This window comes from Nyctibius grandis, chromosome 5 (assembly GCF_013368605.1).
Source record: "Nyctibius grandis isolate bNycGra1 chromosome 5, bNycGra1.pri, whole genome shotgun sequence".
NCBI lineage: Eukaryota > Metazoa > Chordata > Aves > Nyctibiiformes > Nyctibiidae > Nyctibius > Nyctibius grandis.
Window position 1 is genome coordinate 34,091,370 of NC_090662.1, and position 22,425 is coordinate 34,113,794.

At 35.2% G+C, this 22,425-nt stretch overlaps 1 protein-coding gene across 1 annotated transcript in view; it reads left to right on the top strand.

The window, feature by feature from the left end:
• PNPLA8 (patatin like phospholipase domain containing 8) overlaps positions 1–22,425 on the top strand; it is a 44,824-nt gene that overhangs the window by 12,442 nt on the left and 9,957 nt on the right. The window contains exons 6-8 of the mRNA XM_068401039.1: positions 339–510; positions 5,398–5,455; positions 7,676–7,870. Of these exons, the coding sequence (XP_068257140.1) occupies positions 339–510; positions 5,398–5,455; positions 7,676–7,870 (425 nt within the window). The remainder of the gene's footprint in view (positions 1–338; positions 511–5,397; positions 5,456–7,675; positions 7,871–22,425) is intronic.

Consider the following 22,425-nt stretch of genomic DNA (forward strand, 5'->3'; position numbering starts at 1 on the left):
AGCATAGATTTCTCTTAGTCATTTCTCTTTCCAAATAAAACAGTGGATTTAATTTGCTTTTTGCCATATATGTGTTTGCAGGGATGAAATCTGCGAAATGATGCCATTTGTCAACTTCTCATAGTTCTGTTTTTGAAAGCAGACTCTTCCTATCTTGTATATGTCCTTTTAAAACAGAGTTTGTGATATTTGAACAGGAATTTAGTGATATAAATGTCAACTGATCTTCCCTTTTCAAGATAGATGTTCTGCTAACCTGTTAATTACATTAAATGGTAATCCATTTTTATAATCTTACCTCAGGATATATTTTACATTTCAACATATTTCTTTTTCAGGAGCTATATTAGCTTTTATGTTGGGGTTGTTCCATATCCCTCTGGATGATTGTGAAGAACTGTATCGCAAGTTAGGATCAGATGTTTTTAAGCAGAATGTCATTGTTGGAACAGTCAAAATGGGTTGGAGCCATGCCTTTTATGACAGTGATATATGGGAAAAAATGCTCAAGTAAGTAAAAAATGATCAGATGAAAAATAATTGGTATAATATCTGAGAGCCTTCAGTTTTATTATTGTTTCACTGGTAAGCAAATTCTTGAAACCTCTAGAAAGGATTAGCATATACTCTCATTGTTTTGAAATAGCTGTTTTCATATTTAACAAAACTTTGAAAGCCTTTAATGTAATCATTTCTGTTTCTGGGCAATAAAGGAAGCTTTAGTGCACGGATTTCTGATTATATTCCTGTATGCTTGCCAGCTATGCTTGATCTGACTCATTATAGATATGCTACAAATCTTGCAAGCCACCTGCTGTGCCTTTTTTCTTATAGGAGACGTGGTGAGAAATGAAATAATGTGCTGTAGTAGGGATTTTTAATCTTAGCTGCTATACTGCCCATTGCCCCTTTCTTTGAAACGGGAAATGAGCTGTAAGGATTGCAGTGAAAAAATATCCACTGTGTCAGAGTTGCCAATGACATTATATTTGTTCATAGATATGTACACAAGTGCATTAATGGCTATTTAGGAAAAGTCACTGGAAGACATTATTACTATTTATTACAAGTTTTATTACTTAGTTTTATTCATCTGTATTTGTATTGATAGTTCCATTGTTTATAATTTTTAGCAAACTAATGTCACAGTTTCCCAAACAGCGTAAGCTGGCACTGCTACTGAAAGAACTGAGACAACCTTCTCTGAGAGCAAATGTAAAATGGTAAAAAGCTTCTTTGGATAAATAATGAGAAGTTCCCCTGGGAACATGATTAATGTATTTTATGGGACTGCAAGAGTTTTTTCTAGACATTATAGTAGGAATACCTGTGCTGCCTGAGTTTTAAGCATCTCACTTCTTTGCTGAAGTGGAGAGAGAGGCTTCCAAGCCTTATTATTAGGAATAAATGGTTTTTTTTAATTAATATAATGAGTTTTTCTTCAGAGGTATCTGGGGTTCCTCGTCTTTTAGAAAAGAGATTTTCTCTGCCTTCCCTCTTTTCCTCTGCTGCCCAACTAAAAGAAGACTTGTGAAAATCAGAATTGCCTCATGTGAAAGTGTTTTACATGCCTTTATTTAAAATGCTGTTATTCTTTGTAGCTCAATGTAACATGAGAGAGGTAAAGCACTCCACTCCTGTGCAGTGGACAGAAGCCAGGCAATTATTACATTATCCATAGATTAAATTAAAAATTAAATTTACTGATCAACAAATAACTTTTTGTTGACCTAATTCTGCAGTGTTGAAGGGAGATGCTATGTGTACACAACATTTTATTGAAACAGCAGGGATTCCTGCAGGCTTCCTTGTGGTGTGGAAGCCTAGAACTAAGAAGGGAATGGAAAGGTTATATAGCATCTCTTTATAGCAATAAGGAGGTCAGGTCTAACTTTCAGTCATTGCATGGGAAAACTGCTGTGTTTTGTTTTAAATTTAAAAGCCTTGCTTGTGCTGGGTGGGTTTTTGTTGTCGAAATGGTGGTAGACTTGTCAGCCTTGCTTGAAATAGAGAGTATCCATTTACAATATATAGGCATGCAATATGCATTTAGCCTTGCCACAATATTGATGGTATTATTTTCTGTCAGTATTCTTGCTGAAAATAATGAAGCTAATGTTGCATTAAGGTAATGTTGCATGCATTCATGAGGCGTATTATAAATTTCATTTCAGAAAATGACAACTGATTTTGGTTAACTAACTTTTTATTCTGAGTGCTGTAGGGAACTGATTTTGTCTTACATATGTTTATTTTAACTCTTCTTATGTATTCCTTGAATTGCAATTTGAGGACTGGTTTTAATCAGTTACTTTCATTACTTTGTGCAGAAAATTATACTTATCATACATCAGTCTATGTAATGCTATATTACATTTGTAAGAACCACCTGGCTTATAGTTCCGGGTTTTCTGGGGGTTTTTTTGACTGTTGTTTACATATACAATTTTCTTTTTTCTTACTGTCTTGAGAAATACTAGGGGTTTTCGCAAGCTAACTAAAACCCCATACTGGGATTTTGTAATCTTGAGAAGCAATCAAGCACTGTATAGAGGGTAGAGTAAAAGTTACACATTCTCTGTTGGTAGGAAAATGGATAATGCATGTGCTTGGGATTACAAGTAATAATAACTTCAAACCAGTATTTGTTATGCAAATTGAAGTATAAATTGAGACTGCTCTCCAGTGACTAGATGGGCAATGCATTCTATACCAGTTAGTCACTCCAGACATACTTAACAGATTTTGCAGCATTATCAGTGAGGTATTCTGTATCCTTACGGAATATGTCATAAAAGCCTCTACGGTAGGTTTGGTAAAGATGTCATAGTTTTCCTGGTAATTTTGTTGTTGTTAGAAGGGGATAAAAGTTATAATTTTGTATTTCAAATTGAATTCTCTTTCTCCAGACTATTTGATTGTACCCTTGCTGTAGCCCGTTAGAATTTTTCTTTAAGCATATGGTTGGCAATATGTTCTTCATAGCATTACTGAAATAAGTGTTGCAGCATTAGTGACTAGAAGCAATGAAAAAGCTACATTTGTAAAGGAGACTTGTTTAGGTAGGTCATGTCTAGAGGACATCAGTCACAGACAGATACAAACAAAGCAGATAAATGGGAAAACAGGATGGCAAATGAAATTATGTCCCATGAGCAGAAGAATGTAAAATGCTTACAGGATTTAAACTAATATCAAAAGTGATTTGGGTGTTGTCATGGAAAGTTTAATAAAACATCCATATGCCTGTGGTCAAACAAGATGATTCAGTGTGTGACGATGGGGATTGAAAATAGAGAAACTATTCTAATGCTGTTATATTAATCCATAATACAGTTTCATTTAAAATACTACTTACAGTCCCAGTTTCCACTTTTTAGAGAATGCTTCTGTTGCAAGATTGGTAAAAAGTAGTCGGTGACCTAAAGTCAACTCACACAAAGCGATTAGCACTCTTTATTCTTAATAAAAAAAGCAAACAAGTTAAAGCGGTAATTTGAGATAGTAAGATATCTTGAGAACTACTGTTCTCATCTTCAAGAATAAGGGACTGCTTAATGAAATTAAAATTAGGAGACTTTCTCTTTTAACACAGTATGTGAATAAACTGTGGAGTTAATTGTGTTGTGACTTCAGTAAAGAAGATAATTGAACAGTGAGGCTTGACAAAGACATTTATATAATATGCAATTACAGTATTAATGCTAGCAACAAAACTAAAATTTGGAGGTGATATTAAACTTATATCTTTACACCTTAACAACTAAAGTTGCATAGTAGTTTAAGGAATTTCTTGTACTTACTCTGAAGCATCAGTTCCTGGCCTTCGTAAGAAGCAAGATGTGAGAAAATAATTACTCAGTTTGACAGTTCCTGTAATTGAGCAGTGGATATTGTTTATGCAGTTTTTCGATCTTTGCATTCAGGGTTTGGGGAACAAAAATCTAATATAGATATTTAGAAAGACGTCGATGAAAGTGGTGCAAATCAGTAGATGTCTTTCATGTCTAACCTCTGTCAATCTCATCTTTTTTTTTTTTCTGAATATTCCTACTTCATGGTTCTGTGTGCCTTCGTCTCCTGTAATCAATTAGTGAGTGCAGATGGCACTGTTTGTCTTCCGGTTGGTGACTGTGAGACTGGAATTAATGCATTTCTTGGAAAAAATAAAATAAAACAGTGCTATTGATGTAAGCATTGTGTCAGCAGCAGTCTTCAATCATAGGATTAGAAGCTATCCTCCTTCCTTCCTGCTTCTCAAGCACCCGTATACAGCCATCCTTCAAGCACAGATATCCACTAGTGGAACAGTGAATTGTCCTACCTCCAAATGCAGTTTACTGTCTACATTGAGGGCTACTGCCGTTGTAGCATTTAAAGCTTCTTTTATCTTCTGACCTGACTAGATAGATAAAGGTGGTGTTTTTAACAGTGGAAGTGCTACTACCTACTTTCACAGTAGCGTGAGCTATAGATGGATAATCTCTTAAAAACACCACATGGAATCACCTTACTTAAAAAGTGTGGCAGTACTGAAAACCATCTTTGCAGTATAAGGTAGATACACCACTTGTGTTTGTGTGGTCTGTGTTCAAGGGGAGGGAGAAAGCTTGCTGATTTAAATGAAAGCCTGTTTGGAATAGTTAACAGGTGAGCACCCACTCTGTAGAGTTTTCTGACTTTACTGTAAGCAATTCGAAGTTGAAATAGATGCTGACATGAGAATATTGGCTGATATGGTGATATCCTCCATACTCCTGCACTATGCAGGAGGGCTACCTTCTAGTTAGCAATTAGAATACTGACTCTAATGCTGATGTGATGATAAATCACAATGCTGACCATTCATGTGATTTTACTGTCACATTTATAAAAATGTATGCATATGAAAAAATTCCACTGAAAAAATAGATGTTAAATGCATATTGAATTATTGTTATGGAAGATTATATGTAGATGTTTTAACTTCCTTTTAAATCATGTAGGATAGTGTCTTTCCTTAGCTTTTGTTTTCATAACGGTTCAGGAGAGTAATTTTCATTACTAAAAACCTGCTTGATGAAGGTGTTGATTTTTTTTTGATTCTTAAATGTAGCAGGTACTTTGTTTTCCTCTCACAAAGTAGTTGAGTAATCCTGCTGGTTTATGGTTAAGTATGTGGTGAAGTGAACAACTGAATCAAGGCCTCAGTCACTCTTCAGACTTATTTCCAACAGCCTAGAAAGTTTGAAATATTGGTCCATTGAAGTCAACCGTACAAATCTGATTATTAAAGTGAAATCCAAACATTGCTTTTTTTTAAATTCAAAGTTCTCAGAAGTAAGGATGATAAAAGTGTTTGGTTTTTGTTCATGCTAAACTGATGGAGCATTTTCAATTTTTTACACTTATTTGTAGGGAAAAAATGGGCTCAAATCTTATGATTGAAACTGCAAGGAATTCCAAATGTCCAAAGGTAAGACAGTTTTCTAAGGTAAATACTAATTGTGTATTCCACAAGTACTTTTAAGAGTTCCTGAGTAAGAGTACTATCCATAGAAGAATATTGGATAAACAGCATGAGTGTTGATGCACTCTCCAAGCTTCCATATGAGATAATCCATGCTTTCAAAGGATAAAAATTCATTAAATTTTTAAGTTTCTGCAGCAATTTCTCATATTTTAATTAATACTTCCAGTTAGAGTATGTTGCAGACATGTTAAAAGGCTTGTAAGCAGAGAAATACTTGGGTCAACTTCTTGAAGTTGTGCAAAGTTTGTTTTTTCATATAAGAGAATTATAGTATCTAGAGATCCTGTCATGTCAGCTGTGATCTGTGTTATTGTACAGTGAGAGAACAGGGTTTCTCCTCACTGAATCTGGATTACCAGGTTTTCTCCAGTCACATTCATAGGCCCTGAGATCTCTACTCTTCTTGCATGCTCTAAAGGGCACCAGTTAATTGGAGGGGTGTTAGATACAGCAGCAGCATGAGAGTGAAAGATGAGAAAGCATGGGTATTTTATTTTTGGTGGAGGATAGGGTATGAAGAAAGAAGAGAAATATAATAGCACATATTTCAGAACAATCTGTAATTAACAGGTGTTTTGGTGTCATAGCACTATATTCAATGATTTACTGTTAAATGGAATATATTCACATTTTTCTAAACATAGAAACATGTGCTTGACTGCGTTCCTCATCCATGTCTAAAACAAGGACATGAAAAGACTGGAGTGGTATGTTGCTTTCTGAGAGAGAAGCTACCCTACGTTGACTTGAAAGTTATCTTTGAACCGGGATCTTTGGCTTCCTTCCATGTTCTTCAGTAATAAAATGTGAATATAAATAGAGTTGAAACTAGCTATGCCCAGTAATTGCTTTGTAGTGCTGGCAGTGGTGGCACTCTTTACAAGGCACAGCAAAATGAAAAAAACACGCAGTTGGGTGCTCTGCTGCTGTTAAATTCATGGCACGATGGATTTTTCCAGAAGGTGCTCAGCACTTGGACTGCATCATGAAGTGGACATGTATATGGGTATTACCAAAAATAAATTCAAGCATCAGTTTGATAATTTCTCTATTAAATTTTCCAAAGTGTTCTTTTCTTACTGCTTCTAGTAGTGCTTAGAACCAAACTTTCCTGATTTTGTCCAAAGGAAGCTTTTCCTTCATCAAATGATGGAGTACAAATCATGCGTTTGTTTTGCTTCTGTGTTGTCAATGGAAGTTATACTTTTCTTGTTTTCTTTTTTATAAGGATGGACTTACCGTGAATTAAATGATTTAATTTATGTAGCTGAAGAATGGAAATGAATACAGTGATATCACAGGGTCAGCTGCTAGTGCTGTAATGTTTCACAAAAACACTCCACTCTGTAAAATAGTAAACAAAATAGAATTGAACACCCACTTCTCTGCTAAAGAGTATTGTTCTGAACGGTGCCAGCCAGGCTGGGTACATAATCACGAAAAGGTCTTACACTCACCCATAACTATAGGTACTTTCACCTCATGTGATTGTATCTATAAGATGTAATTTTTTTGCAGTCATACGTTTTGTTTTATGGAAATACTGTTCTGGTGTTTCACTTAAATGTACATGTGTGATTTTTTATTAATGACATTTCAGTGTCCTTATAAAACAAACTTGAAAGATTTATGTTTGTTTCTCTTGTTTTTTGTTTTTTTTTTTATTTGGAGAGATTCTTCCTGCAATCCTTGAACTTGGGTTGTAATATTAAAGAATCATTTTCTTGGAGAAAGAAATTGATTGATGTTTCTGACATTCATATTTAATGGCATTGTTGCATTGCTCGTTAAAGACTTTTGAGAACAAACTACTGTTCCTAAAGGCAAAACATTTTGAAATCATATAGATGACATCAGCTTTTTGTTTAAGTATCAATGGATAGGTATTGGTAGAAACAGAATAGCCAGTGGAAACAATTAATTTCAGGTTAAAAATAGCATTTTCTTTAGGGAATTTGGGTTTTTTGGGGTTTTTTTTTTTTTACTTTCACTTCTTAAAATTTAGATAGGCATTATAAAAGAGTAAATAAATAATGAACTGAGTAGGATTCCAGAGACGCATTCAGTGTATAAATTGAATTTCATATTGTGGAAAGCTGTCATTATGGTATTATTGTTGTTATTATCATCATATATAACTTTTTGCTTCCCTTAACTCACTAGGTAGCTGCAGTAAGCACCATTGTAAACAGAGGAACACCACTGAAAGCATTTGTTTTTAGAAACTACAATCACTTTCCTGGTGTTAAGTCTCATTATATTGGAGGCTGTCAGTATAAACTGTGGCAGGCCATTAGAGCATCATCTGCTGCACCAGGTTACTTTCAGGAATATGTTTTGGGCAATGATCTTCATCAGGTAAGTTGAAATCTTCTCTTTTAGTAAGTATTTTCAAATATTATATCTGAGAAAAAAGTTGTCTGACTTTCTGAATCAGAACTAAGGAATTAAGTTAGTAGCAGAAAGGAAATTTAGGACGGAAAGGGGTAAGAAAGGAAATTTTGAGCTTGTATAGCCTTTATAGAACTAGAAAGGGTATAGGCTTAAAAATGTTAGTCTTCTCATTACAAACTTAAGCTCTTCTGGTGTTCCTTTCTTCTTTGCCTGGAAGGAAACCTTACATGAGTTGTAAATTTCCTCTGACTTCCTGCTTACAACTCGTATTTCATTGAGCATTATTTCACTAAACAGATGGTATGACTTTAACAATTTTGTAAAGTGTGAAAAAATAAAGTTATGCATTTCAGTGTTCCTTTTATTAGTGCATAATTTCAGTTATGGTCTACTTTTAATTCTTTCCATTGAGAGCTTATTAAGGTTTACTCTGGTTCTGAGCTAGTGAAAAGAGTTAAGAGATGCCTCGGCAGTAAGATTAAATTCAGAGGACAACTGCAAAAGAAATTCTCTTGAGGATAAAGCAATGTCTCATCTCAACAGTGTATGCGATTTTATTGTATTATCACTTCTGTTGGTGACCCTGATTAGTAAAACGCAAGGCAAATTAAATTCTTTAGTAGTTTTTTAACCATTGTGTTCTTGTCCTTCAGTGCCCCTTTACTGCTTTAAAAGAATCCTTTTTACAGTACATACTAATTTAAACCTATTAGTATTTATTTTCAAAAAGATCTGTGGCAGAAAGGACTATGAAGGATAACTAAACCAGAGACCTTCAACAAAGACAGCATAGGATTCTATGACATAAATTTAAAGAAAGCATCTATTACATTTCCGTCATATTAATTCATATTATGGCATTAACCTTAACTACTAAAAAGCAGTAATAGCATGTTTTGAGTAATAAGATGTACCTGGATCTCGTACAGAATTTCTCATGGTGTCCATTAAAAGGCTGTATAATCTCATTAGCATTGTAATGTGCGTAAGTAATACTGAGGTTTAAAGACTAACAGATAAATAAGGAGTTTATAATGAATTTTTCATTATTTCATCTGATTAAGAGATAATAAACAGAAGCATTGATACAGAGAAACATCTAGAATTTAATCTGAAAAAAACCAGCAAACTTCCATATTTTGAATTAACATTTATAAGGAGATGCAATAATTATATTCAGCTATATAAAAGCTCTACAGAAGTTGGGGGGCGAAGGGGAAGGGTTCCCATGGTGGAGGACAGGATGGTGCTACTACATCAACAAGATTCTGAGAGTTCTTCCATTTTATTCTGTTTCCCCCTTTTGTTTAGGGTCTTTTATTTTTTTTTTCTTCCTCCCTTCCCCCTGCCATCCCCCAGCCTCCCCAGTACGGTACAACTTGTTATCTCCAAAACATTTTAATCAAATACTACCTGAAATAAGTAAATAAGTTTGGGTTTTTTTTAAAAAAACTAAAAATGGAGTAACATATCAGATATTCCAAGCCTAAGCACTGCTTGAAATCCTGACATGTGGTCATCTTCCATCTGGCCAAGTAGAACTGGAAAGGGAGCTGCTTTAGCCTTTGGAGTTTTTCCAAGCTGCTCCTTAACTGCTTGAATGGGTCGATGTTAAGCTATGTGAAGCACTTTTCTTCCTCTTCTCACCTTTCCACCCCCTCTTTCCTTGAATTGAGAGTACATCAAAGTCTGTCTGTGCTTCTGTATGAAGAATAGCTAAATAAACAACATGATTTTTAACTTCTACATGGTGCTTAGACAATTATTTGTCTTAACATTGTTTCTGAATTGCCAGACTCATGTGAAATGCAGTAAGGTGGATATTAATTTCATCTATATTCACTTTGAAGTCCAATTTACCAGGTTAGAGAATGTATAATTAGTGTTAATCGAGATCAGATCGAATATTCTCAGACACACAGAGCTAGAATGAAGTCTAGCTCATTTTTCATTACTCCAGACTCTTCGGACAAACCCTTCCATATAATCTTACCAACACTGTTTCACAACCTCACCCTTCTTTTCTATTTGATGTATTTTAATTACTAAAAGCAGTGGGTTAGGATGTGGTTCGCCTTTGTAAGCCATAAAAAACTAAATATGTTTTCAGTACTAAAACTGTTTACTGTAGTAGAACTGGATGCTAAAATTTCGTCTTAAAACTTTCATATCATCCGAAAATCTGTCTTCTACCCAAGCATGATATTTAAACAGTTTTGAATTCTTTTACAATCCAAAGGCTGTCATCTTTCATGTCTTTCACGCTTTCATCCTTTTATGCTTTTCTTCCCCCAGATTACACTTTTCTTACCACATCTTTATTTTCATAATTATCTATTTTGTGTGGGGTGTGCTTGTTTTTTTTATGGACAGCCAGCTAGCAAGGTGCTATATGACAAATGCTACATAATATTCTTCATGCAGATTTCTATCTTGGGTTATACATCCACCACTGCACATTCAAGCTACCTTGAATTACCTTGTGTTAACTCTGGGGTAAGAACCTCCATGCATGTAGCAGACTGTTACCCTTATGTTCTTGGGTGAAATGGTACCTCAGTGGAAAATGCAAGGTAATAGAGTTTTATCTCTATTAAAGTATCCAAGATGAAGTGAAAAGAATACATATGCATAAATATATTTTTAAATAAACAGAATCCTAAATTCAGTCATATTCCTTATTAAAATAGCTTTGAGATTATTTTTGAAGTATGTTAATAATTCTTAGTTCTTAGTTATAGCTCATATCATAAATATGAGATATTAGATTTTCGTTAAGTGTCTTTATTCTAAAATTGCACTGCAGTTGTCATGTTAAGTTCCTTGGCCAGGTCATGTATGATACTAACATTTGTAGTTTATATGGAAATACCTGCTCTTTTTTATCTTACCACTTTAAGCCTGTACACTATCTAACAGGTTGGACTGCTTTTGAACTACAGAAATAAATGAAGCATAACATTGTTAGACTTTCTCAACAGTACCCATGATTTTTGAAAAGTTCATCAGCACAGTACGCATTAATTGTAAATAATAATTTATGCCAAAGGCTTCAATCTTGTAGTACAGTGTCAGAAAGATGATGTTCTTTTGAGGATTTTTTAATGAATTGGAAACTTCCATTCATTAATCATTATAATATCTTCTGAATATAAACTATGCTAGTTTCTTACTAACTTAGATATCTGCTTCTGCAGTGTTGATATTTCTAAATCAAAGAATAGAGATGGCAAAATGTGAAAATGATTGTAAAATGTCTGTGAAAATTCAGAATAGTAAATATAATGAGATTTGTTTTCTGACTTTGAAGTTTGGGACTCTAAAGGATTATGTATAGAGACCAGGTTTTGTATTAGTTTATCAGTCAGTTGTACATTCAAATCTGAATGAAAAGCACTTTGGCAGTTCATCTGACTTAGGACTCTTCAAATGTGTGAAAATATTTATTTTGATAATCGAAATTTAGTGGATTTGTTTTATAGTCAGCCTGCATATTCTTGTCTTATGTTAGCCTGGAGAAGAGGAGGCTCCGAGGTGACCTTATTGCAGTCTACACCTACCTGAAGGGAGGTTGTAGTGAAGTGGGAGTTGGCCTCTTCTCCCGGGCAACTAGCGATAGGACAAGAGGGCACAGCCTCAAGCTTCGCCAGGGGAGGTTCAGGTTGGACATCAGGAAGAATTTCTTTTCAGAAAGGGTTATTAGACATTGGAATGGGCTGCCGAGGGAGGTGGTGGAGTCACCATCTCTGGATGTGTTTAAGAAAAGACTGGACATGGCACTTAGTGCCATGGTCTAGTTGACAGGGTGGTGTAGGGGCAGCAGTTGGACTCGATGATCCCTGAGGTCTCTTCCAACCTGGTTGATTCTGTGTGATCTAGCTTTTGTTGAAATTGGGGTCCTTTCGCAAACTGTACGCAGTAGTTGAATGAGAGTTGTGCGTAGGGTTGAGATTAATTCGTAAAGATTTTACGTGTGACTCTAGACATATATGCTGGAATCATGCTTGACCTGAACTGTAGCTGTTCACTTTAACACTGAGTTTTCCATAATCTGTGTATTTATATACACGCGAGTAGTTGTGTTCCCTTTCTCTGGGAACACACCAGTCTGACTTCCTGTACTAGTCAATGTAAATGTTTGAGGGGATTGTAAAGTGTGTTAATTTTTTTAATAAGGTAATAAATTATTTTTACAATTCTTCTGATGTAATTGTTTAGAAAGAGGTTTTTAGGTGCCTGAACACTTATTCTTATTTGTGGTGCAGATAAGCTGATGCCAGGTTTATTTTTGCGGAAATTTAACAAACCAAATAGCAATATTTACATTCAGGTCAATCATGCCATGCTATCTGGTTCCACTCTGTCAAGTAAGAAAAAACAGTGCAGCTGTTGGTAGATGAGGGGAGGAGGATTACTATTCTTTGTGGTTCAAAAGAGGAACACATTAACATTCAAAGGGATTTAATCCCTGTAACATGCTTCTCCAGGAACTGTGCAGGTCAAGAGAGACCAAGTCATGATGTTACAATATGGAAGCTGTATTGTCACATGTCAGCTTCTTTATTTTAAAATCTATTTATGAAGCACTGAGGGCTGTTAACCTCTCCCCAGTCCTTTTACAACCAGTGGTTTTTTTTTCCTACTTCCCACAGAGGGGTGTTGTTTCTTATATCTATTCCTTCTCTTTTTTTTTTTTCCCTCTGTAGTGTGAAAAGCATTTGGAGTACTCAATAATGTCACTTCAGTAGACAGTACAGTATGCTGAGGAAATTACCAATTAATTAAAAAAGCAATTTAAGATTTAACAAAATCATTATGCACACTTCATTTACTAGGTTTTACAGTAAAACCTAAATTTGTCCCATAGGATGACTTAAAAGGGCAGCAGGGATTGTGTGTGTGTGTGTGTGTGGTGGTGGTGGTGAGTTTGACAAAGCCACAAATCTTTCTCAAAATAAAATTTGCTCCATTTAATACAAAGGACTTGATCACCTGTTCCTTGATAGCTTCCCATGATTTCATTGCTGCATTACAATTCCCTTTATTAAAATGCTGGTGTTGACCTACAGTAGTGTTCAAATAATCGTATTTTCTTTGAGTAAGATCAGATAAAGCAGTTAAACCGGCAGCTAATCTGTTGAGTTTTAATAATGCAGGTGTAACAGGATGTGTGGTGAGAATACAACCTAGAAGTAAAAAATATAGATAGTACAACGATATGTTGTAAGTAAAATTTCAAGTCTGACCTTCATTTAAAAAAAGATAATACACACTTGCTTCATATTTTTCTAATTTTCTCTTCCTTTTGTTAGGCAGTAAATCTGTAAAGCCATTTCGTCTTTGTAGCTTGTTACAGGAGAGACCTTCAAAAGTGATTCGCGTAGTGGTTCCTATCCTAATTGGTTTTACACGGTAGCTTTTAAAATTAGATTCAAGGGTGCTTCCCAGGCTCTAAGAAGACATGGAATATAGGTCACATTGAAGTTCTTTTCATTCTTAGGATATGCCACAGTGATCAGTATGCACCAGAGCTTATACAGACTGCAGTTTAATAGGTGTATCTTGTTCTCACAATGATAGAAACAAATATTTCTTTGTTTCTCTGTCTACTTGTTGCTATACACATTTTCCTACAGCCTTCCAGGCAATGTCACCTACTCTTTAAGGAAGAGGAAATTTACTGGAATGTGTTAGCTACATGGATATGTGCATTTCTTTTTCTCTTACGGATTCTAGAGGTTTGGTTAGCAGCTCTGAAGGTGGACGCAAATGATGCAGTTCACCAGCCTTCGTGAAATCGCTGTGGTTACTGCACCAATAGCATTTTGCAGAGCAGACTGCTTGCAAGATTCCCTGCAGAGACTTGCTAAGTGAGGAGTTATTGGAAGATTTGTTTAGTGAAATTAAATTGAGAGTATATTTTGTTTAGGCATTTAAGCTGGAAGCATTATAATTTTTATCTCCAGTGACTGAGAGTGATGCTTTGCTAATGTAATTTTCAGAGTGCTTATTTAAAAAAAAAAGCCTCACTCTTAAGTGAGCTGTATTACATTTAATTATTTTTTTGCTTAGACTTCTGAGTCCATATATCTTTAGTGACACTGTTTACCAGCTAATATTTGCTATAAAACAAATCTTGTAAAATCAGAGGAGGCTGGTATAGTGAAAAATTAAGAACTGAGTCAAATGGCTAATCTTTGTACAGATGATTTACGCTGCTGCTCTCAAGTTCTGATGTTACCAGCCACCATTTCTTAGATCAAAGAGAACAATTTACTGTCAGTTCTTGATAGGCTGTAATTTTTACTTTCCCAGGTTGTATATCTGTCTAATACTGACTTGAACGGTGCCATATTTCCATATGAAATAGCCTTGTGATATTCATTGCAAATAAAAGCCTAAGAATGTAGTGGGACTCCTGATATACTGTTACCTCTTCCCTTAAGGAAAGCTTATTTATGATATATAGTGGTCTGGTGCTCAATGCAAACAATCACTTCATGCTTTGTCAGCTGCTATCCAGCCTCTAATTTGCCTTCTGTATTGTAGTTTAGGAAGCTGCCCTCTTCTTGTCGTAGATACAGGTCTTAGTACTGTGATAGGAATAATTTTCACCATGTATACAAAATGTGCATAAAGTCAATTAGTTCAACACCCAGTGCATTCCCATTAGTCGAATAGGGCTCAATGCCTAAACCCTATTTCCTCTACTGAGCTCCTCTTCCAATACAAGGATTAATCTATAGTGTTAATTTTGCAAATCCCAGATCAGTTGGCAATCTATTCAAAGTTTCTTTACCTTGCAGTGTTTCCTTTACTGGGGGTATATCTATACTGCTGTTTTAAGTAGCAGATATATTTTAGATTTTTGGCTACAGAATTTAGAATTATTTCAGCTGGCATTTCCTTAGGTAAAAAAAATAAGGGCATATAGAGCGAAACAGTTTCCCTCAGGTCAAATTCAGTCCTCTGTCATGGTTTCCAACTGCATCATAGGCTGTAGTTCATAAACATGTAAAGCTGTCTTTGCTGTTGCTACCCTTGTAGAAGGTTATTTCAAGAAGGTATTTCTTAATTTTTCTCACGGCCAGAAAATTTCTCATTTTCACTCTTAAGTCTGTTCCTATCTAATGGATAAATTCTCCTTGTGCCAGTACTGTTCTCTAGTTTAATTAACTTTCCTTCTTGTTGTATTTACCCTTCTGATGTGTGTATAGAAAACACTCGTGTCCTTTTTTTGTTAGTCTAACTATGCCAGTCTGTCTCAATCTTGTAAAATAGACTCTGTGTTCTCTTGGTCATCCTAATGGTCCCTCATTGCACCTGCTGCAGTTTGAGCAGTCAGTAGCAGAATTCAGAGGAGTTAATTTGATCAGGCTGGAACACTGTATTCTAGATGATGTCTTAACTGTGTCATGTATTTTCTTTTTCAGAGGAAGGTACAACTTAGAATTACAGTTGCCTTTTCAACAGCTACTTCATATATAGGTGGTTCAAATCATTCTGTGATAGTGCTCTACGTGGATCTTTCTCATGGTTGGTCTGATTCCAACTTAGTTCTGAAGAGCATAGCTTTGTGTTTCTGAGCACTTTGCTTGGCTATACGTCATCTCCTTTGGGTTTCTTTAGACCTTAGAGTCGTTCTGTATTTACAGCAAGGCCTTTGTATTTGCAAAGTCTCTAACTTTATACTATAAACAGATTTCATTTTGAGAAAATAATAATGAAGAGGATAAGCCCCAAACCAGCCATTGAGTAACTCTGATAGAAAACAGTCCCAGCCAGAGTTCCCCATTCAATACAGACTGTTGGCCCATCTGATCAGCTAGTTCTTTCTCCACTGTAGTCTCTTTCATCACTTCCAGTGGTCTAGTATGTAAGTATATGCATAAGTATCTATAAATTCAGATTTTCTTCATCTAAAAATTTCTCTTTCAATTTCTGTCTGTCTTTGATAAACCCATATTGTATTTTGCCATGTAGGCATGTACTTCTTAATTTGGAGGACTCATGAAAATGCAGAACATTACCTTCAGTTCTTTCCCCCCCTTCCCCCACCCTCCCACTGTGGATACAAATACTAGGTAGTTCATATCCAAATCCTGAACTCTTCACAGCAATTATCTCCAATAATTAGTTCACTTTCTTAAATTTTATCCATTTTAAGATCAAATCCTTAGTTATGAACCTGCTTTGTTTTGGCTGCAATGAAATGAAATGTTTGAGTTAATGAATAGAGAATAAAATTGTATTAAGAAATTTAAGTAATAGTTTATTAAAAAGGGGGGTTTTATGGGAAATCAAATATCAGTTTGAAACTACAATATGAAAGATAAAATGAAATTTGTGGAGTCTGTAATATATTTAGTTTTAGAAGTTGTCTGTAGAGTTAGCTTACAACATTCTGATTATTGTAGTTTCAAACAGATGAATGACCAGCAGGTTTTGAGTAGCATTTATCAATGATATATCCAATAATATGAATCACCTGGATTCCCTATGAGTCACTACTTCTCTTCATACTCTGCTGTATTTTCCTTAAAGCGTTTTGAATTTCCTGTCATTTTACTATTCCTTAGTAAACTGACAGCTAAAAGTATAGACCAATTAGTTAGCAAAACTAATATCAGTTAGTAATATTAATAACTGTAATCAGGTTACTGATGTAAAAATATATCGAGTCTTAAGAATATTTACATTGTTAGCTTGGGAAATGAAATTTAAAGAATTTTGAAAATCTAACGTGGTCAGCTTTCACAAGGATTAGGATACCTCTGGATCTGGAATTTCTTGCTCACTTGTGGAGGTTTTATAGTAATGTGATTCTTTTGTGTAACTACTAAAGCTTTCTCCTTAGTCTGATATATCCTGTTGTAGCAAACAGTTTTTATATGCTTCCTAAGTTAATTGTTGTCAGAAAGGACAAACCTTCTAGACTTGAGACATCTAGCATCATCTGAATCCAGAAGGATTTTATTTGGATCCATGGCGGGTTTTGGTTGCCTTTCTTTTTTGTTAGGGATTTTTTTTTTGGTCTACTCTTGAACCTTGCCTGTGCTTCACAAACATCATATGGAGAACCTGAGCTTGGGCCTTTGTTTGGGGCCAGTATAGATTCAGCCACAGGCCAGCTTTTTCTCTTAGGTTGCACACTATGATCCTCACTTGTAATATTATAGGCAATTCATCATTTGGGAACCACAGTTAAATACTGTTTTGGTGATGTGTCCTGTTGTTCATTGCAGAATTCATGTAATTAAATCTGCAGTGCACAGCTTGTGCTTTTAATGACAATATATTTTATTGCCCAATAATTCTTTGTTTCATGATGTCTGCTAGTATTTAGCAGATCTTAATCAGTACAGTGTAAGTACATTTTCCATATCTGACATAAAACCATGAATTCAGTAATGTCTTCAGAGCAGCTGGTCATTTTCTGTGAATTAATGACTCACTGGGATGAGTTAATAATTTAAGATAATCACCTAGTAGTCTACCTCAGCCAACCATTCATTCTGAAGAAACGTCAAGAGCAAACATGGCTAATGTAGGATAAAATAATATAAAATATATTATTAAATGTTTAGGTTATAATAGCAAAAGTATTGATAGCTCTCAGAAGCATTTAGCATAACATTTCTGTGTATGCAAACAGTGTATTACGGTGTTGCTAATTTTTAGGAAAAAAATGATAAATACTGTATGGGAGAACAATTGTATTGAAAAGGAAGCTTTTCAGTAAACTTTCTAACTTTATTAGATTTTTTTTTTTTTTTTTACTTTACGTAATGTGACCTCAGTATAAAGTGTTCTCTTTTTGCAACTGGTGTAGTAGAAGTACAAATGTAGGTAATGTAGCTTCTGATAGATACTTTAATTTTAGTGGCATTCAATAATATAAATATAAATGCATTTAATTTTCATTTCCTGTACAAACATTTTCTAAATTATTTTTTGATTAGCCAGTTCAAGGGGAATCCCTTTTTCAGTGCGCACTTGAGCAGTTACTTGTCACAGTTCTAGTATGTTTGTTTTTCTAGTGTCTGAAAAGAAATCATAATTTTGAGATAGCCTTAGAAAGTAATGAGCACAAGACGTTTATTTCAGGAATTTAAAGGAGAATCTCTGCCTCTCCTTAAATAACGGAATCGGTTCATTCTGAAATGTTAGAAATTTGGTGTGTAGGAGGATTGCATTAATACCTGTCACCAATTAAGGCCTCTGTTGGGAAACAGCATAGTGCAGAATACATCATAAATTGTATGTAGTTGACCCAGTAGCATCCCTGTCAGCATGATTATGAAGCAAGGGTGAATCTTTCTAAGTAAATTGCATGAAATATTTGTATAGAGAGAGAACTATAGGACATTGTATGCTTTATAGAAAATTATCTAACTTATTAAAAAATCTTCTCATCTCATGCAGCAGAGTGGATCAGACCCACCATTAGAATGAAGCTAAAACAAATTTTTCTAGTGCACTGTACATTTTAGACAGAGATGTCAGAAATATTGTCACCGCCATATGCTGCTGTCACCAAGATAGAGGAAACAATTCTACTTCTATACTGTTTCATGTTTATAAAACTTTATGTATTTTATGGTGTCAAAATAGTTTGTGCAGGGACATAAAGATTTCCTGTACTTGCTGGCAGTTTCATCCTCAGTAGTACTGTGACCAGACTGACTGATTATTCACAAGAGGAGAGCCATAATTAATGCAGTATTTCACACATTTTTGTATATATTTAACAGAACAGGGTGATTATGTAACCTTTGTATTGAGGAGAGTATATTTGTGCTGAACACTGTAGGGGCTAATTTATTGCACAGTTAAATCTGAATGTATAGATTCCTTTTTCACAAAGCATATATTAAAAGATGTAATTTGGTAGCCCAGTCATGTTTGACTTAAAACCTTATGTGAATATACAAACATTCTCATAATGGCACTGGATGCCTGGTACAATGAGAGGACTGGGCTGGGATGTGAATCTTGAAGTTACCTGTATGAGTAGATCTTATAGGTAGTAAAAGAACTCTCCTGTTTCTCATTCCTGTCTCTACTCTGAGAACATCTGCTACCACCTTTGTAAATGTATTGAGCTGATTTTACAGAATGATTCAGCAAGGTGTACCCTTTTTACTTATGGAAACTATAGTAAGTGTTTTTGAGTAGTTATTTTAATTTTTCTAAGAAGTAACTGCTTGTAATAGTGAAGCAACTCATTTGAAGCAATAAGCCCTGTCCATAATCTGCATATTTATTATCTTTATGTTGACTTTAAACATAGAATTTTAAAAATACTTCTCAAAAGTCCATTCAGAATCTTAGCCTGTCTTGTCCTAGCCTGTGATAGCTTTGTACTGATTCTGTCTCCACTTTTCCACAAAGACAATGAAAGTAAACAACAGAGCAAGTCTGTAAAAACAAACTAAAATGCAAAGCATGTCTGCATAGGCAGTGAGGTGAAATGGTTACTATGGAGCCAACAAACTCAGCTTCCAAATATCACACTTGGCTTTCTTAAGTTATATATCCTTCATCCAGTGCTAGATTATTTTCTTCACAAAGCTTGTCATCATTTAAGTGAAACTGTGCAGCACACAGGATGTTACACAGAACAACTACAAGGCACAACTTGAGTCTGACAAAATTAGGAAATGCAATAATAGCCTATGAATGCACAGAGTATTCTGAACTTGTTAGAAACAACATGGCAAATTATGGTTCAAACTGATTTTTTTTCAACATCTTAGTTTTATATAATGGTTTCTAAAGTTTTGACTTAAATATGTGAGTGGTGACTTTACACACATTCACCATAATTATTTAAATGGAACAAGGTTTTCAGAAGGTTCTGTGCTACCAGGCTCCCAAGTGGTCTGGAGCATTTGCTTTCATTGAGACTTGCCCAACGTGTTTTACTTCTGATTGTAGAATTTGCCCCTATCTATTTCATAACGTTTAACCAGGCCTTTCTTTATCCCTAGAACTGCACAAGCAGGGTATCTTCACCAGAGAGTTTTCATTGGAGCATATGCCTACAAAAGTGTATTTTTCCTATTTTAAATAATTTATGATCTGGTAGTCAAATAATGAGGAAGCCTTCCCTCGCTCTTTTGCAACTATCAGAAAACTTATAGAAAATATTAAGTACAGCTTTAGACTTCTGGCTAATGACCAGCAAGCCCTAAAAAAATGATTATGGTTGCATGGGGAATTTTTTTGAAAAATCTGTATTAAAAAAAAAACACTTCATTGAGTTCACTCAGGAATTAACTGATAAAATATTAAAGAAAACATAACAATTGAATGTTTACCGCTTGGACAGCCTTTGGCAAAAGACTGAAAGTAATGTCCCAATCCCTGAGTCACTGCTTTGCTATCACTAACAAGCTTAGTTTTATATGTATTAAGCTCCATTTTAAGATTAATGTATTTGATTACTTCCATTGTTTTTATTAGAAATTTTAAAAAAGTCTTCTTCCCTACTGTTTACCTGCACGATGACTTTAGGAAAGTTATACACCCTTTTTCAGCACTTACTTGCATTAACATTCCTACTGTGGCACTTTGTGTTCATTGTGCTGCCAGCAAATTAAGTTGACTCAAGTGTGGAGTGGTTTTGCAAAGTTCAAGATATGAAGAAACGTCTAGTACTTGCCAGTGCACTGACTGTGCTAAAGGGAAGGAGTGACTCATATATGTTTGGGAAGTGAAAAAGAGAGTTTGCAATTGGGTTCAGAACTAGCTAAAGGAGAAGAGATGGTGAAATGGTAGGCAAGGCCAGACAATCTGAGAATGGGAGAACAGAGAGAATGAGGGGTCTGCTCTGGCTGTTTGCCCAACACTGAGTCCTGAGTCAGGACTTGGGACAATTGCACATTTTTGTGGATGTTGGTCAGCAGTTTAGTCATTTGAAGAGTTCCTGTAAGTTACCATTTCAGTTACGGATTCCAAGGTGAGTTGCATATGGAAAATGCATGTTTGCATTTTCCACAAGACTTAAGACTGGACTGACAAAGTTCAATTCCTAATAAGAATAGCTTTTAAAATGTAATTTAATTTTACAGCTAAAATAACATGCATCTGTGATTCATATAGTATTTCTTTAAATAGAATAGAACCTTAGGAAAATTGGAGGAGGACAGGACCTCAGGGGGTCATTCGGTCCAGCCTCCTGTTCAAAGCAGGATAAACCTCAATGTTAGGTCAGATTGCTCAAGGCCTTGCCCAGCTGAGTTTTGAAAATATCCAAAGATGGAGATTCCACAGCTTCTCTGGCTCTTATTCTGCACTTTTTGAAAGAGTCTGGCTGTGTCTTCCCTTTAGGTAGTGCAGGACTGTGATTAGATTCCTCCTTGGCTTTCTCTTTTTCCAGGTTAAGCAAATGGAGTTCCCTGCATCTCTTCTCATATGTTATGTGCTTCAGCCCCCAAACCATCTTAGTGGTTCTTTACTGTGCATATTCCACTTTTTCAGTGCCTTGTAACTGGGTGTCCAAAGCTGTACACAGTATTCCCAGTTTGACCTCATGAGTACAGAATAAAAGAAGATAAGCACTTCACTTGATCTACTGGTTTTGCTTTTAGCCCGAGTGTATGTTGATAATCTAGTCGTTTATCTAATATACTGTTCATATTGTCTCTCTTTTTCTGTGTGCACACAGACAGTACCATACCATAGCAGTGTAATAATATAGATGAAAGGACGGACATTTGAAGACGTTCGAGTCTGTCAAAAAGAAACTTAAATTTATTAGGAACTGAAAAGGTTTAGGGCCACGCATAAAGGTAGCATTACTTTGTAGAATTAGAATTGCATCTGAAGCTTATAGTATACTTTAAAATATCAATTTATATACAAGATTTTTACACCATTGTATGTGGTATAAAGATCCTTTTTTGTTTGCATTATTTTGTTTATATGAAGGTTTTGGGAGGTCAGAATTGTGTTACGCTAGTATGGGTCCATGACATACATGCTTTTCAATTATAAATTATGTTCTGAAAATATATTCCATAAAATAGATAATGGGCACAAAGAATGCAATAATATTCATACACTTTGAAGGTTGCATTCTGTCAATGCATTACTGTGTAAATACAGTTTTATTCCTGCGGAGTCAGACACAGGAAACTTCCCCACAGTCATTCCATAGAGTGTGCAGTGCAGCTTGTCACGAGTTAAACCTAGTTTCCCTAATCTTTTCAGCGATTGTCATATTTTTCCCCATAGCACATCACAACTATCCACTTTGCTGTATTTCTAAAAAGTATTTTACTAGTGTTTGCTTTCGTTTTTTTCCCCTGCCATGAATGTTTTTCAGTCCATGGCCTGAATCATTAAACTTAATTTTTTGGGTTAAATTTTTGCTTCTGGATTACTATTCTTGATTTGTCATTCTTCCCTCCTGCATCTGCATGCTGGGGAGATCCTAATTCTACCATCATACTAACTGAAAAATTTAAATTTAAGATTGGGTGATAGGTGGATCAAAGGCAAGAGATTGTACA